Below are 17214 nucleotides of genomic sequence, written 5' to 3' on the forward strand. Positions count from 1 at the left end.
CCAGGAGAGCTCAAAACCCTGGAGATGGGCCCTTGTGGAAGGCGTCTGAGAGAAAGCACAGTTTGGGAGAAGATTCCAAAGTGAGTTCTTGAAAGAGTGGAGAGTGGAAACCCTCATGTGAAAGACGGAGTTCAGTGAGACCGGTTGGGTCACAGTGTGACAAGTGTCCAGAGGGAGCTGAGGAGAGATCCATAGCATCTGTTTAGGGCGGCATCTGTCACTTGGTTTCAGAGTGTGGTGTGCCTGACCACTGGCCGCCTATTGGTTTACATGGACTGTGTACTTACGGTGAACATGAGAGTATAAGATAGCTTTTATAGCTTGTGTTATCCTTACAAATCTGTATATATCTGTAAAGGTATAGTTGTGGGTGAATGGGTATTATGTAGTTCACCTCTTGTTTATTAAATGTTTTATTCTTTTGTTAAAGGTTTATCAGCTAGCTCCTGTGACTCTGTTCAGTAGCCAACTCTCCAAGTATCTAAACAAAAAATAGAAGTTAGGATCTATCAAGCCAGGTTCCACCCTGGGATCTGACTTGTCCAGTGGAAACATAAGCTGGGATTTTCACATTATATAGAGTTTAAAAAAAATTTTGCTGGTGGTGCACATCTGCATGTTACCTTGATATTGGTGCACAAATCAAAACTCATTCCACACCTGGATGGGAACCAATTAGAGGGAACAAATGGGACTGAAATGATTGGTCTTCAACAACCACAACCATTTTCCTTTGTGCCAGGTATGACTCCAGAGAGTTTTTGCCCTGATTCCCATTGTCTTCAATTTATAATATATCTTTTTTTTTAATCCAGCTTAGGCAACATCCAGTTTGCTAATTCTGATGACACTGGATGGAATCGTCCCAGATTTGCACTAAGTGTGGTAGTAGACATTAAAAAAGATGTCTTACCCGCCAGCCGCAATGATGGATTTTCATGCCATATCATCCCCTTCCCTGTGCATCCTGCTTCATTAATAATGCATTCACGGGAAACATGCCGGATCGCTGGCAGGTGCACTCAGATTTTCCATCCAAACCATGACTTCAGCGCTTACTCGCTCCAGGAGCCATATTTAAAGTGCACCAGAGCACAGCCTACTTCATGTCTACAGACCAGGACTGCTCCAGGCAACAGATAACCCTGAAAGCCAGGAAGTCAGCAGCCCCAAAATTTGGTAAAGCCTCTCTGGGGCATCTGCTGGACACAGTGGAAGGCTGCTGTGACGTCCTCTACACTCTCATCCAGCAGAAGATCCACCAAAGTCACCAGACTGGCCTGGGAGACAGTGATAGCGGTGGTCAACGCCACCAAAGTACAGAGGAAATCAACCATCCAGTGCAGGAAGTGGAATGCTCTCGTCCGTTCTGCCAGGGTAAGGCAACCACCTCAACACTCTCAATTCACACACTCACAAATCCATCACACATCCACAGGAATCTCACACCTCAAGGGACAACACCACTAACTCTCATATCCTCATACCTCCATCAGGTTCATATCCTCTGGAGCACACTTCCTCATCCTGTCAATGGCTCCACTCAGCACACAAACATTCCACGCAGTGTTATGCATCCTGCTCACACACACTCAATCAGTTTTCGTGCAGGAGAAGCTGGTTCACATCAGAAGGGAAAGGTCCCAGACTGGGTGTGGATTGGTCCACATTAGGCCCCTCATTCACTTTGAGGAGAGCGCCATCGCGCTGACTGGTGTGGATGTGGACTGTGCCTGCGGCGACCGTGAGTTCAGCGGTGAACACCTTTGCAAGGATCCTGCACCACCTCAACCCTCGCTCAACACAACCGCAAGTTCTCTCTCACCTGCTTCTGACTCTGCTGCCATGCACTAATTATCTCTGCTTTGGTTCACAGGGAGCTCTGCCAAGTGACCAATGTCCTCAGTCAGCCAGTCCCTCAGCTCCATCCAGCTCCTCATCTCCAGCCAAGAGGATACCTTCTCCATTGAAGAGCTGGAAATAAGCAGCCTGGAAGACCCATCACAGTGCTTACCCACACCCTGCACCAGCACAGAGGCACACACCTTGGTGGGACCTAAATTTAGAGCAGGCTTGGGTTCACAATCTAGTGGTCACCGCACGGAGCATTTGTCCATCACACTCATCTCACTGTTCTGAGCATTTTCAACGCTGCCTGCATTCAGTTGTCCATCTGAACTGATCTGCATCTCTGCCCACCACTGATCACACTCCCATGCAGCACGTGTGCCCATCCAACATGAGGCTCCGCTCACTTTCAATTTGAAAACCATAGTCATGGTCAAGTTTTTGATCAGCTCCCCTGTCCTTTCCCCTTCCCAGTTATCCATGTCCTCTCCCCGTCACTGTCGAATCCCTGGCATCACCTTCTACCTCCCCACTGTCACCTATCAACATGAGCCCTTGTGATTTTAGGATCTCCAGGTGAACGTGCATATTCCCTACCACCTGGAAAACCCCACCCCCGTTCACATTGACCTCTCCAGTCTCCTCCTTCCCACCCTCAGGGTCCGTGTCTGCCTCCGTGTTCCCATCAACCACCCTCGCCACCCCTTCTACTGTTACTGACGTACCCTCACCCTCCCACCCTACCAGCTCCCTCTGCCCCCTCTCACACTCACCATTCCCTCCTACCACGTCCACACTCAGTTCGTTCCCTAAGAGGCAGTCATTGACTCTACAGACCCCTCCCTTGCATGTTCACCTGGACTTCACCCCCCCCTTACTCCCTCCTCCACCCTTAGTCTCTCCACCACGCTTATGTCCTCCTACCCCCAGACTGCTTCCCCCCTCTGAACCTCCCCCTACCCACAGACACCTTCCCCTCTTTGAACTCTCTCCTCCACTGGACACCTTTTCCCCTCCGAACCCCCACCCTTACATCTTCCTCCTCGCTCACACCTACCTCCCCACTTTCAGCATTCTACCCTATTACATCCTCCTCCCTCTGTACTCCCTGCTCCTCCTGTACTCCCTCCTCATCGCCTCCCAAGACACCATCTTTCACTCTCTCAACTTCACTTCCCCGACACTTTTGACTCCGCCCCCCAACCTCACCCCCCCGACACCTTCGTCCCCTCTCCCAGTCTCACCCCCCCGACACCTTCATCCCCTCTCCAGCCTCACACCCCCGGCAACTTTGACCCCCCATTCCCAACCTCATCCCCCTACTTCTACTCGCATCTAGAACTTCCTCTCCCCCCCACCTCCACACCCTTCAATCATCCGTAGGAGCCCATGGCCAAGACTGTGATGTTCTGAAACAGGCCCGAAGCATCAACAGAGACCACCCACCTTCCAAGAGCTGCTTTGTGGCCATGTGCATGAGGATCCACCCAGCATGCGATGTATGTTCCTCCAGGGGCCGGTAGCTGTAGGGCTCCAGTGTTGTCTTCTTCTCGATGTCCACGACCTGAATAAGACCTTAAAGGTGAGTCCTGACTTCTGCATGTCACACTTGTCCAGGCATGTTTTGGGCTGGTGCGTTTTCCTGCTGGCGTAACGATAAACTGGTCATGAAGGGGACGATTCCGGTCAGGCCTTACTTTGCCATTAGTAAGATGCAAACCGTGTTCGCACCAGCCTCCAGCGCAATTCGCGTTCTGCCATGGCGGAAACCATTGGATGATCCCACTGTGATTTCATGCCGGCATGAAACAGATTTCTGCCCCTCATGCTGAATTCTCCCCCTCACCACTGCCTGCCATGATGCCAACGCTGACAAGACTGGGTGATTACACCCATTGACCTTCTGAAGTGCTATTGTTTCACTGGTACCAGTTTTCCAGTATCTCATTAGTGGGCACTTGTGCTGACAGCTGGTAGAATATTTGAAGCCTTTCCACTGTTGCTTAAGAGAATTCACTGAGGATCTGAATGCAAAGAGAAATTAAGATGTTTTGTTCTCTGTGACTGGTGGAAGTAGGTTGAGCTTTTCCAGGGTTGCAGGTTTTCCCATGGGTATTATGCCATTGACTGCACATTTCGATTTGCAGGTGACAGATATAATTTCTGAGATGTATCACAATGGTAAGATTCCATTTTCCTAAACTCCAGTTGGTGTGTAGCCAGACAGTGATACTTGCAGGTCAATGCCTGATAGCTTGACAGTAATCAGGATCCTTTTATTCTGCCATCATCCACTGTACAATTTGCATTCGAAACATCATGTCAAAATGGAAGATGGACAGCAAGAGCTATTCGCTGACCATCAGATTAATAATTCTGGTGCGCATCCGATGCACCTGTAGGCAGCACTCATATAGCACTCATTATGTATGCTTGGATGAGAGCTCAGAAATCCATTATTCTTATTGAAATACCTGAGCCCCAGAGAAAACACTGTTTGATTGACAGTTCTGGCTGTCTAATCTCTGCTGACAGTTACACAATGTTCATTTAAAAAGGCTAAGTGGTTTCAAGGGCTTGTGGTTTCTGTTACTGATACTTTAAAGAGCATGGATGATTGACGCTTTTATTGTGAAGTGACTTTTTTAACATAGTGGAAAGTAATGAATGAATGACTTGTTAAAGCTTACCTTTTTACACATACTGCTATCATTATAGGGCCAATTGATACTAAACAGTGTTTGGTGGGTCAATGGGCATGGAAGTGCCATAGCTTGGTATAGTAAGGCATGACATGCCATGGGGGTGTGTGTGGAGTGCCATAGCTTAGCATAAGTGGCTTAAGGGACCACGGGGGTGGGTGGAGTGCCATAGCTTGGTATAGGTTGCATGAGAGGCCTTGGGGAGTGAGTGGGGGCAGGAGCTGGCATGGATGAGGTATGGGGAGTGTGTGCAGGTAAGGGGGTGAGAGAGGTGAGGGATGAAGGGTGTTTCTGTTTTTATTTTAACTGGTATGAAGTCCCTCAGCACCGAATCGGGCCTTTTAAACAGCGCACCTCTGCACCCAGCTGTGACTGCCTCCAACCTCTTTCCTGAGTCTGCTGGCCTGACTTCAGCCCACACCATCTTCCCGCCCAACCCAGCAATGAAGATATTCCCTCTGTGGACACTTTCCCATGGGGTGGGCAGACAGAGCTGTGAATTTTCCCAACTCTGCCTACCTGTCTCGATGATGAAAATCCAGGCCATCATAAGAGCCATACTGCCCCACAAACTGTCACCATGCAGACTACTGGAGTGCTTAACCAATGCTTCCATGACCTAAACCACTCTGCAGGAGCTTGGCAGTACGAGTGTGAGACCGTGACATGATTGGCTGTGGTCTGTTGCTTGCTGCACAACCTTGTTACCATGAGGGCAGAGCCGTTGCAATCAGCTATATGGTGAGCAGCTGAGAAGGTGGAGGAGCATCATCTTTCTGGCCGGTCTATCCACAAAAACGTCCAATCCCCCATTCACCAACAGTCCCACACTTTTCCCCTGTTACTGACTATCACAGTGTCCTCTTGGCCACAATGCCGGAATAAAAGCAACCAGAAATCAAATATTCGGAACTAGCTTTATAAATCAAGTGATCCAACATTCTCTATAAAGGTCAACTAATTACCCTTGTACATTCTCTTGGTAACTGTCTTCTATGTGCATTTGCCTGTCCTAGAGCTCCAATGCAGTGCTAACCATTGGCATTAGCACTGCTGGTGGAAGGCTGCTGACTTTCAGTGAGGGAGACTGCAGAAGGTCTTGCAGGATGACCTCAAGGAGTTCTGGCTTTAGAAAGCCCACATTGGACTTCACCACCTTGGCATAGCTGATTGACAGGCAACAGCAAGGGCACTGGTGGAGTAGCTGTGGTAGAAGCATGAATGTTGTCATCCTAAGAGAGGATGGCACAATTATGCTCCATGGAACTACTGCCACACTCACAGGGCGGCAGTTTAGCAATCCTAACAATGATGGCAGAAATTCTGAACTTGTATGACATCCGTCTGAGCCTAAATGGCAGTGGGCATGGATCTCATGACCTCTGACTGAGCTTCTACTGCAGCACTGGAGTGCTGTTGGGTGGCTTCCACCTGTGCTTCAATGGAAGCTGAGACAGCGGCCACAGACAGTGCATCATGGCAGGGTCCACATGCACTGACATGAAGTTAGCCACACTTCCACACTAGAAAAGTTGGCTTCCAAGCGTTGTGCATTGCCCTAGACCACTATGGAGCTGGAGACCTTCATGCTCTTTGACCTTGACAAGGTGCTCTGTGGGAGGCCTGCCAGTACCCAGCCATTTTGGTATACTTGGTCATCAACATTCTTCTGTAGGCCACCCCATCAATGTCCTCATCTCAGTCCCCTGTAGAAAAATGACCTCCAGGGAGCTGGATAATGGATTCTCTTTTCTCCATGGGCTGGCTGCCCAAGTGCAGATCCTGACTCTGTACTATGCTTTAAGGCATGCACTGCGCCATAATCTGAGCTGGTGGCTGCGAGTGTTAGCTCAAGTAGTTGTGTTTCTTCCTCAGAGACCTATAGCAGCTCTCACCCTTCCTCTTGAGGCTGCACACTGGCCTGGTGGCAATTCTTCCAGTATCTGAAAGAAGAAAATCAAAGGGAAGGGTTGAGTGAGCAAAGGGGAATGGGGTGGAAAGCAAGTGGCCCAATGATCACCCCTTCTGCAGTTTACAATTCATACCAGATGAGCCACCTCTGAGAATTTTGGATCCCTCGCTCTTAATTGTTGTTCCATTTGATGTCCTTCTTACAGCCACATGCATTACATGTTGTCAGCAACAGCTTCCTCATAATGAGTGTTGCTCCACTTTAAGGAAGTGGACTCCCTTAAAGTGGTGTTGGCCAGCCGGACAAGTGAGATGCCATGTACACTGCTCAGTCCCATGTTGAACGTTGAGTCAGCTAGCAGCACAGGTTGTGTTCGATTGAACACTGCAATCAGTCAAATGAAGAGGCAGAACTAAGTTTGGGTACTGGCTACTTCAGTGAGATAGTGCACAAGTTGATTGTGAATCACAACACTCCCTGCCTGAAAAAGGGTGCACCAATTTTTTTTGCCTTCAGTCTGCATTTTCTTGTGGGTCAACCAAATACCATTAGAAAATGAGTCGGGAGTTCTCCAGTGTCTTGGACAAAATGTCTCATTCAACCAAACCCATCAAAACCTAGCAGAATGTTGATTTTGTTTTTAGGTCCCTTTTTATATTTTAACTATCAATTTATATGTTGATCTTTTAAAAATATACTTTTTTATTAATGGGACAGAGCAGAGTGTGAGGGAGTCTATATTTTTGGATTTTTGTCTGTGTATGTTAACACCTGTGGGGATGACCTTTGGTTCATTGGAAATTGTAACATTTAAGGTACCGAATATACCAATGGTTGATATATTCAACCCTACCTCAGAACAGACGTTGATCCTGTTGTAAAATTTAATAGGATGCCAGTTAGTCCGGAGCAAAGGCGTCTGAAGAAGCTTGCTAGCTTTGTGCAGCTGGGGAGAATGGGGTTCAGAAAAGCCAGTGGGAAGTAGTGGCAGCTTGCTGAAGCTGAAGTGCAGTTCAGCTTTGAGAGCCTGTGAACAGTGGGGTTCTGTTCAGAGCAGCTAGGTAACTGGGATCGTGCTGGTGATTAGATACTCTGGTGTAGCCTTGTGAATCCAGTAGGAAACAGTATCTGGAGAAGAGATTCAGTAGCTGGGTGGTGAGCAGCTACTGAGGCATTTTAAATTTGAATCCTGTTGCCTGGCAACTACTTGCAAGCCAAAGAAGAAGCAGGAAAGCCTCCAGGCTGAATAGGAGCTGCTGTTGAGGGAAATCAGAGGCTAGATCATCAAAATTAAGGAGATGAAATCGCTCTTGTGAGGAAGACAGAGTTTTGAAGAATTTTCATGACTCACATTGATGACTGACATCTGAGTGGGTCGCTGAGAAATTTGGGGGACTTGTTTTGGTTGTGTCTACCATTTAATATGCAGTTTGTGATGTGTTCGACCACAGTTTACCTGTGAATTCATGTTTACCTCATGTTAATTCTGGATATTAGAGTATAAGATAGAGTGTATTGACCATTTGCTTGCTTGACTTTTGTATAGTAAAATATCTTCTATTTGTTTGAAACCATGGAATCTTGTGACTTTAGTCTCTTAGTAAGTAACTGGGATTTCAAATTTCATCTACTTTAAACAAAAAAATTACTGTTTCCTAACCAGATCGTAACAAAATTTGGGTTTGGGCCTGAGATTATAATGAAAGTAACATAGTGATTGTTAGGACTAGCATGTTTAGGATCTGACAGAATTTTGTATACATAGCACAGCTCAGTAGTGAAAAAATGTGAATTTAAAGATGCACATTCAGCTCTAAATATATCATTTGTCATCTAGATTTTGTTTCATTCATTCCAGGGATGTACTTTTCTTTGTGCTTTTGGCCTTCCTGGTGACAAAGGAGAAGATGAATGTGCAAATGCTTTACAGTGTGCACACAATGTTCATGAATTTTGTAATAAACTTAGATATGTCAGGTAAGTATTTCTAAACGTCTAGTTATACTGTACTAGAAAGGTCATGGAAAACTTATTGCCCTGTAACTTCCAAACTCTACAGCAGTGTAACAAAGATGCTCTGGGGAAACTACCCCCCTCCAGCCCCCAACCCCCAGCCCAGAAGTCCCCAGATAAGGATTGCTTGGCAATTGCCTGGGAAGCTCAAACTTCCGGTGGATAATTTCTTTGAAATGGGAACCATCTGAAAATGTGATTTAAATCACAAACTTCAGGTGGTTCAGACTGTCACCCAAGCAGTAAGTTGCCCAGAAAAAGTTAGAAGGGTTAAAACCACTTCTATCTTCTGGGCAACTTTTTACTGACCTCCTTCAACCTCACGTGGGACACCTGACTACCCCCCACCTGCCCACTGCACCCCCCACAGGACTCCACCAACACACCCCTCAACCTCTTATGGTATCCCCTGCACACCCCCACCATGGGACTGCCTGCCCCAACCCACCCTGAACCACCCCTCAACCCCCCATGGGGACCCTCTCTCCCCCAGACTCTCCACAGGAAGACCCGACTACCCCCACCATCCTAATAGCCCCTTACGCCCCCCCCACAACCCCCAACTACTGCACCAACACCCCCATGAGATGCCCCGAACCCCTCTGACCCCCCCTGGACCACCCCCCACCTAGATCCTGCCCACTTGCCTTATGCACTTACCTTCTGCCTGGCCTCCCAGTGGCTGGGCCTTTACGCTTACCTACTTTAAGGCAGCTAATGTGTGGGGGCCTGGCTTATTTACCTTTGACTGAGCTGCCCTCGACTGTAGGCTGCGGGAACCCACTACACTACACACACCTTCCCTGTCCTGAGTGGGATGATCGGATGAGATAGGAATGGCTGGATTTCAAGGTAAGTAATAATGAGCAGAGTAGCAATCCGTTCAATTGCCACTCCACTAGAAGTTACAGGCCATTCAGTTGGAACTTTTAAGGTACTGGTCAAAATATTACCTATTATATTTTCCTATGCTTTCAGTGTAGCATCTATTGGTGTTTCAACTGGTCCTCTATTCTGTGGAGTGGTTGGGCATCCTCTACGCCATGAATATACAGGTAAACAGAAGTGTAATTTGGAAATTATATTTACTAGCCACATTGGCAGGTTTTGTGTTTACACTCAATTTTCTGTTTTCCATTACATAATACCACTTTTAAATGTAAAACAAATTAACGTGAAGAATTCACCCTTTTTATTGTTAACTGAGTAGTGTATGGAATCAGAACACTGTGTCTTCATTGTGAGATGAAAGGCAAAATGACAGATGCTGGAAATCAGAAATTAAAGCAGAAAAAACTGGGAAATTGCACCTGTTCATTCAATTTTGAATTAAAACATTCCTGTTAATAAAAGTGCTTGATTGAAAATGAGATATTTTGTAATAAAAAGCTAAGCTCATGTTAATATCTCACTTATAAATAATTCCATTTGCTGGATTTGATGGTTTTTTGACAGGGTGAGGGAGGTGGAACTGAAAGTGAATGGTTCTCCCGTGCCTGGCATCTCAGCACAGTGAATCACACATCAGATGGCCAGTTAGCGGCCAACCTGCAGGAAGGCTGCCAATTAGCATTGTGAATGGGCGGGCTCTGTACCCAATCAGCATTTGCCGAGACGTCAGGCAGGGGAGTGATTATGCCATGAAAGAAAATCGGTCACGGCTACTAATTTAAAGGCTCCCCTGCCCTCGCAATCTCTCTTTATTTCATATAGCAGGCTCAAAACTGTGAATAAATGAATATAAATGCTGCCACCTTCACCAGCAGACTCTGCTGCTATATGCAGCCAGTGACTCCCAGAGGTCTCACTTGCTGGTCTCTTCTTCGACCCCTATGCAAAATGGAGTGGGCAATGAAAAATTGCATACAATTTGGTTAAGAAGCGCTTGTTAATTTCAAAATCGCCGTCGGGTTTCCAATTTTGGCACATGCTCACCTCCTGTAACCTCGGAGACCGGTGTGAAGGTGATGGGACAGAAATTTTAAGCTTCCTCAATTTAGTTTTAATGGGGCACTAGGCGCCTCATAATGGGGTATATATTACCTTTCCAATATGCTCTGCCTTTTTCAGGGGCCTAACACTGGGTGGCTGAGGTGGCTGGCTGTTTCACATAGTAGGCCTCTTTCAGCCTGCAAATCAGGATCTTCCAACGTACATTGCCATTTATGGATGGAAATCACCAGAGTGCGTTCTGTGCACTCTTCAACCCAGTTTCACTGGTGATACTGCCCTGAAAGTATAATTGTTTTGATTGTTATTGCAGGGCCAGGAGGAACAGGAGTGTTCCTCCTGTACTTCACAAAAATAATCTGGACAACTACTGCTCTGAGCTCCTTGCCCAATCCCCCACATGTTTGGGGCATACCACTAAACTACTTTCCTGCCATTCTGGTGGCCCAGGCAGGCCTGAACCTGAAGAGCTGCATCAAGATGCCCATTTAGGTTAGGCAGCTTACTGCTGCCAATTGAGATGAAATCTAGTTCTTAAAATGGCTCCATTCTTCTTGCTCCTGGAATAGTCAGGCTACTAGTCAGCCAATTAAAGATTAAAATCAACCCCATATGATGGGCTTACATCTTTCAACTTTGGCAACTTGTAAAATAGGCATATTAGATTGGCCAATCCACCCAATTTCGCTTACAATTCAATACTATCTGCTATCACTGCTGAAATTGAGGATATCTGAGAATCTGATCAATGGTAAAGGTGAGATTAATAACACATTGTTTACTGTAGTATATATTTCTCAAGAACAACCTCAAGATGGCCTGTTTTTTCACCAAAGCTTATAAAGCTCAGGGATTTTCTTATGGCCTGAAATTTATGCTTTTCTTCACCTCTAGAAGCAATGTTCCCTCTGTAACCTACTTATAAGCTGCTAGAAAGGGATACAAGCATTTTAGATGTTTTTATTTGGAAACAATGTATTTATTGTCTACATCTGGCTTTTACTTTTCCAATATTGCTGTGATTTTTAACTTTTCATTTATTACAGTTGTGAATAAGTTTGGTCAAGTACTTTTTTTGTTTAAATCAATGATTTTCAATGTTATTTTCTGCTTTGGGAACTGAACAATGAACTTGGTGAGGTATTCTTCAATGAGACATATACCTGATAAAGCGTTAATTTTTAACTTTGAGCAATCTATCCTGTATATCACAGTAAGTTTTGTTCCTGCTGTTGGAACTGCAAATCTCAAGAATAACTGTAAACAACTGGTTCCCCTCTGAATTTTAGAAACACTTTTGATCCAGATAATAATTTTCATTACAAAAACTTCCATTCAAATAACTCTCAGCTTCCAAATTATTTTATGTCTAGAGCTGTATATCAATGGAATTCACCAATGGCTGCAAGGTGACAAATCAGAACACACCAATCTATTAAATCAACTATAAGGAGGGGAGGTGATGATGTAGTGGTATTGTCGCTGGACTAGTAATCCAGGGAGCCTGGATAAGGCTTCGGGGATCTGGGTTCAAGTTCTGTCACGGCAGATGGTGGAATTTGAATTCAATAAAAAAAATCTGGGGAAGAATTTTTGGACCGGCGAGGGTGGGGGGTGGGGCCCGGACCCGCTCACTGCCGGCTAAAGTGAAGCGCGGTGACATTGGGCATGCGCCCTGATGTCATGGCGCATCATTCAGACTTTAAGTTCGGCGGGCACACACCCAAGTCGGCTGTGCACCTGCCGAACTGTCAAAGGCCTATTAAGGCCATTTAAATATCAATTAAAGTTATCAGCTGAGCGGGATGAGGTTGCATGAAGGGTTTATAAATTAAATAAATTGTTTTTATTAATGTTCCTTGACATATCCCAACTCATGTGATGCAGCCGCCTGAGGGGACATGCCTTAAAATATTTTATTTTCTTTATTTAAACTTTTAAACCTTAAACTAATCTCTGAGGTACCTCTGTGTCTCAGGGAGATTTCTGCGCTCTTTCACAGGCATGCGCGAAAGAGCGCAGACCCCGACTCAGGGAATGCCTCCTGCCTCCCCACCCGCACATGGAGCTTGCAATGCTTCCAGGCGTATGTCGCGCTGGGTGGGCCTTAATTAGCCCGCCCACATAAAATGGTGGAGCGGACCCGGGGGCCACATGCCCCCACCCACCCCCACACAACCCCCCCAATGGGGAGAAATTTCTGCCCCTGGAATTGAAAATCTAATGGTGACCATGTAAAAAAAAATCAACTGGTTCACTAATGTCCTTTAAGGAAAGAAATCTGCCCTCCTTACATGTGACTCCAGACCCACAGCAATGTGGCTGACTCTTAAAAATTGCCTTGTGAATAAGGCGATTAGGAATGGGCAGTAAATGGTGGCTGAGTCAATGATGCTCACGTCTCATGATTGAATATATTTTTAAAAATGAAATAAACTATAAGATTTACTATGTAAAATGTACAGTAACAACTGTTTTGAGTTCTTTCTTATGTTACTTATAATTGAAAAGTGATTGGTCGAAAAGTTAACTTGGCAGCACGGCTGATGATGACCTATCCTGGTGTGGTTTCCTGTGATGAAGAGACGCACTATCATGCCAAGATGCCTTCTTCCTACTTTATTGAACTTCCTAAACGAAGTATGAAAGGTGTGGCAAACCCAGGTACCATTTACCAGTACCTCTCCAAGAAGCACCAGAAGTAAGTAAAACTCTCGAGTGAGAAAATCCCTAGTCTAAACAAAATATTTTACTCTTCTTATGAGTTTGATTGTCTTAAGAGCTGAGAGATTAATGGTTTCTGCTTAGTGCTATATAAATATTTGTAAAGTTAGATGGAATAGCTGGAGAAACTGTAAACTGTATATAGTATAAAAGCTGCCTTTGCTATTTTTCCCAGGAAATACAATATACTGTCTTTCAGCAAAGCCTGAGAAAAACAAAGAAACATTAATCTTTGGTGATATATCAAATCAAGTCAATGCAAAAGTTTGACAGTGATTTGTAAATGCTGCCATTATTTTAACTTGTTTCTAGACAACTCTGACTCCATTTGGTCCTGAGCTAAGCTACGATTCCCATAATCATCTGCATTACCAAGACCATTTACTTTGACCTCTACCCTGTCTCTACCCTGTCTCAGCCCCAACTGCTTCCAGAACCATAACTCAAGGTCTTGTTACTACCAGGCTTGACTATTCCACTGTGTCCCCTTTCTCACCGCCTAAAAAGCTGAATTCAACTAAAACTCTGCTGTCCAACTCCTAACTTGCATGAAGTCCTTTATGCTCATCACCCCTGTGCTTGCTGATTTGCTTTAGCTCTCGGTCGATTAGTGCCTCAACTTTAATATTTTAATCTATGGGCGGAATCGTCCATGCCCGCTGACGTTGGGCATGGTTGGCGGCGTGAGCAAACAACTTGGCGAGAAGGCCAAAAATCGGTTTCACTGCATTGTGAAACCAGTTTGCGATCGTCCGCTCAGCCTATTGATGGCGAGCTTGGTTTCCCAACATCGTACGTCAGGAACCTCATTGTAATATATTTGCATGTCATTATAAGGGTAGCCCATCGGAATCATCCCCCCGCAGGATCGTCCGCCCACATCATGCCGACGTTTTTCACAACAGCATATAAAAGGCATGCACTTGGTGGGCTGCACTTTGAGGGGAAGTGCACAGTAATATTGCACAACGCTCACCAGGATCGCCTGTTGGGCTTCAAGATTGAGGCGCATTGGAGGAGTGGGGGCAAGGGCTGCCTTGCAGTTGAGGTGACATGGGGGTGGGGGCAAAGGCTGCCCTGCAGTTGAGGTGACTTGGGGGTGGGGGCAAGGGCTGCCCTGCGGTTGAAGGTAGCACACAAGCACGTGCGGGGTGTGGGGCAGGGAAGCGGCCACACATTAGGGAAACCTTGTATAAAGTGAGCATTCATCTGCAGCTGAGAGAGTTCAGACACAGCCACATTGGCATACGTGGTGTTGGGCCTTTAGCTTATCTGCCTACTCAAGTAACGCGGAGGCATGCAAGCGCCACCAAGTGCTCCAGAGCTTTTCACAACTTGGGCACAGATTGCAAACTAATGAGCATTTTAGTGGACTGCAGAGCAGTTGGACGTTGTACAATCTCCTTGTTAAAGCTGACTGTGGAGCAGTCACTGGTGGAGGCGCTCACAGCCCCTTACAATGCCATCATCTCAGTTTGGACCAGTCCCCCCATGGTTCAAGTTAACAGTGCAGCTGTACAGTGTGTGTTAGGAGAATGTCTACGCCTGTGAAAGAATGATGGAATTTGGTGATGCCTGCCCATGACATTCTGGCAGCAATGACAAGAACCATCGAGGTGCAGGCATCTATAATTTGTCCAGGGCGTGTGAGGCTGGACCATCACTTTGGCCTGAAGGCACAGGAAAGAGGCTCTGGACTGAGACACCTGCCTTTATCTTATGCAGAAAGGTTTCACATCTGAGTGACAATAGCACTGCTCCTCAGAACAAGGAGCCATAGGCAGGGAGACATTCTTGGTAGTTTATTTACAATAGTGAATATTATGTATAAATGATTAACACCCATGCGCAGGCTGTGCAAATACATCTTAATTTTCCTAACTCTGCTGCTACATCTTGATGCTCCCTGGATGTTCACAGTGGAGGTGGAGGCAGCTGATTGCTCCGCCCTGTTGTCTGTGATGACCTTGGTGAGCGTTTTATGGAGGGCCGAGACCTGGAGGGTCCTGGACTGCTTTCGGAGTCCTGCTGTGTGGCAGTGGCACCCTCCTCAGCCTGTGGAGCTGGAGCTGCTGAGGTCACTGTAGGAGGGGTTTCGGATGGGCCGGACACACACGGATTCACCTGGTTGGATTGCCCTGGGGTGTACGCCTGCTGATCCTCCTCCGTATGGGTGCCTGAGGTCCCCTAGCTGACTCCTTGAGGAGAATGGGAAGCTGGAATGAGATTGAGCTGCCCAGCACCCCTCTCATGTTCACAATGTTGGATGTCAGCTATGGCATGCAGGAGTGACGTCCTGGATCAAGGTCTTCATGGCAGCTGCCGTCCTACCAGTGTTGACCTCGGTGTATTGGCATGCCGGCATTATCACCTCAGCCTGAAGGCAGCCAGACTCCTCAGTTGTGCCTTGCAATGTGAGGACTGCAGCGGACATCCTTTCCTGATGTGCCCGAGCTTGCCTTTGCAGCTGCAGCAACTGTGACATGACCAAACCCAGAGGCTCGTCATCTGACTTGGACTCAGCAAATTTCTGGCCTCCAGCAGTCCTCCAAGTGCTAGACATTGGGAAGTCCTTGCTGCCTGCTGTAGATCAGAAAGCGTGATGTTCTCACCAGATTGTGATCCTGAGGCTACTGTAAAGCTAGGTCCCACTGAGGTGCGTGTCTCTGCACTGGTGGAGGGTGTGGATGAGCGCTGTGATGGGTCTTCATGAAGGTTTTCAGTGGAGTCCTCTTCTGGGCTTCCCTCGGGCTTGATTGGAGGCCCTGGGTTGTGGATTCTCTTGGCTGTTTCCCAGATGTGCCAGCAAAAGCGGGGAGAGATAATTAGTGCATGGCAAAGGCCTGTGAAACATGACACATCACTCACAGCAAGGTTGTCTAATGGATGTTGCACTGTTGGATCCTCACTTGGTAGAGCATCATCAACCTCACTGTCAGCACTGATTTGGTCCAGATTCTTGCTGGATGGCTCTGTTTTCAAAGTCTGTGAGGACCTTGATTTCAGGCATTCCTCCACCAGTAAGCAACCTCTCTCTCTCTCTTGTATGCCAGCTTGTCCTATATGAATAGAGATGGAAAGAATGTAAGCAGGATGTCTGTCAGGCTGGATGATAAGCATGCCTGGCATGTGTGGGTGGTAAGTAGTCCCATGGACAGGATGAGGACAATGACGGTGAGTGTAGTGTGAAGGAGTGAATGGTGATGTCCCATGAACTGGCAGTGAGTGAGGCCCCCGTGGATGTATGGTAGTTTTGTGAGTGTGTGAGTTGAGAGTGATGAGAAGAGTGACTTACCCTGGAGGAATGGAGGAGATCATTCATCCTCTTGCGGCATTGGGTGGCTATCCTCTTTTGCAGGGTGTTGGCGCTGACCACCGCTGCCACCACCTCTCAAGCAAGATTGGTGATGTTGCTGCCCATCCTGCGGCCAGAGTAGGGGTAGAGGACATCACGGCGAGCATCCACTGCATCCAAAAGGTGCTCGTGGAATGTGTCATTGAACCTGGGGGCTGCAGTCTTGCCTTTCAGGGCCATGTCTTCCATGCAGTAGTTGTGGGTTGGAAACACTGAGAGGTGTGTGCATGGTTGCACTTTAAATATGATGCCCAGCATGATGAAGCGGTGAGGTAATGGTGTGGCCTGTGAATGAGAGCTCACCCGCCATGGAAACTGTGTGTTTCCCAGGAATGCATAATTAATGTGGCGGGTTTGGGACGGTATGGTGCGAGAAGCCACCATTGTAGCCGGTAGGTAAAGCGTTGTTTTATCTGTCAGCTACCGCACTTAGTGCAAGTCTGGGATGTTTCTGCCCTACATTTTGGAATTCCTCCATGACTTTGCCTCTCCTTATCTCTGTAACCTCTTCTAGCCCTTGTAAAATTGTGAATTGCTCCAACTTTGGTCCCTTGTGCACCTATCCACCCCCTTCCTCCCATCATTGCCACTGTGTCTTCAGGAAGTAGTATCAGGACAATTAGAAAATCATAATACAATCAATCAACATGGTTTTATGAAAGGGAAATCATGTTTGACAAATTTATTAGCGTTCTTTCAGGATGTAATGC

The 17214-nt window shown here is 46.7% G+C and overlaps 1 protein-coding gene across 1 annotated transcript in view; it reads left to right on the forward strand.

Annotated features, from left to right (window-relative positions):
* The window catches only part of LOC121284686 (adenylate cyclase type 10-like), a 254061-nt gene that overhangs the window by 28508 nt on the left and 208339 nt on the right, over positions 1 to 17214 (forward strand). Inside the window, exons 9-11 of the mRNA XM_041200243.1 lie at positions 8321 to 8439; positions 9454 to 9530; positions 12937 to 13126. Coding sequence (XP_041056177.1) covers positions 8321 to 8439; positions 9454 to 9530; positions 12937 to 13126 — 386 coding nt within the window. The remainder of the gene's footprint in view (positions 1 to 8320; positions 8440 to 9453; positions 9531 to 12936; positions 13127 to 17214) is intronic.

This window comes from Carcharodon carcharias, chromosome 12 (assembly GCF_017639515.1).
Source record: "Carcharodon carcharias isolate sCarCar2 chromosome 12, sCarCar2.pri, whole genome shotgun sequence".
Classification (NCBI taxonomy): domain Eukaryota; kingdom Metazoa; phylum Chordata; class Chondrichthyes; order Lamniformes; family Lamnidae; genus Carcharodon; species Carcharodon carcharias.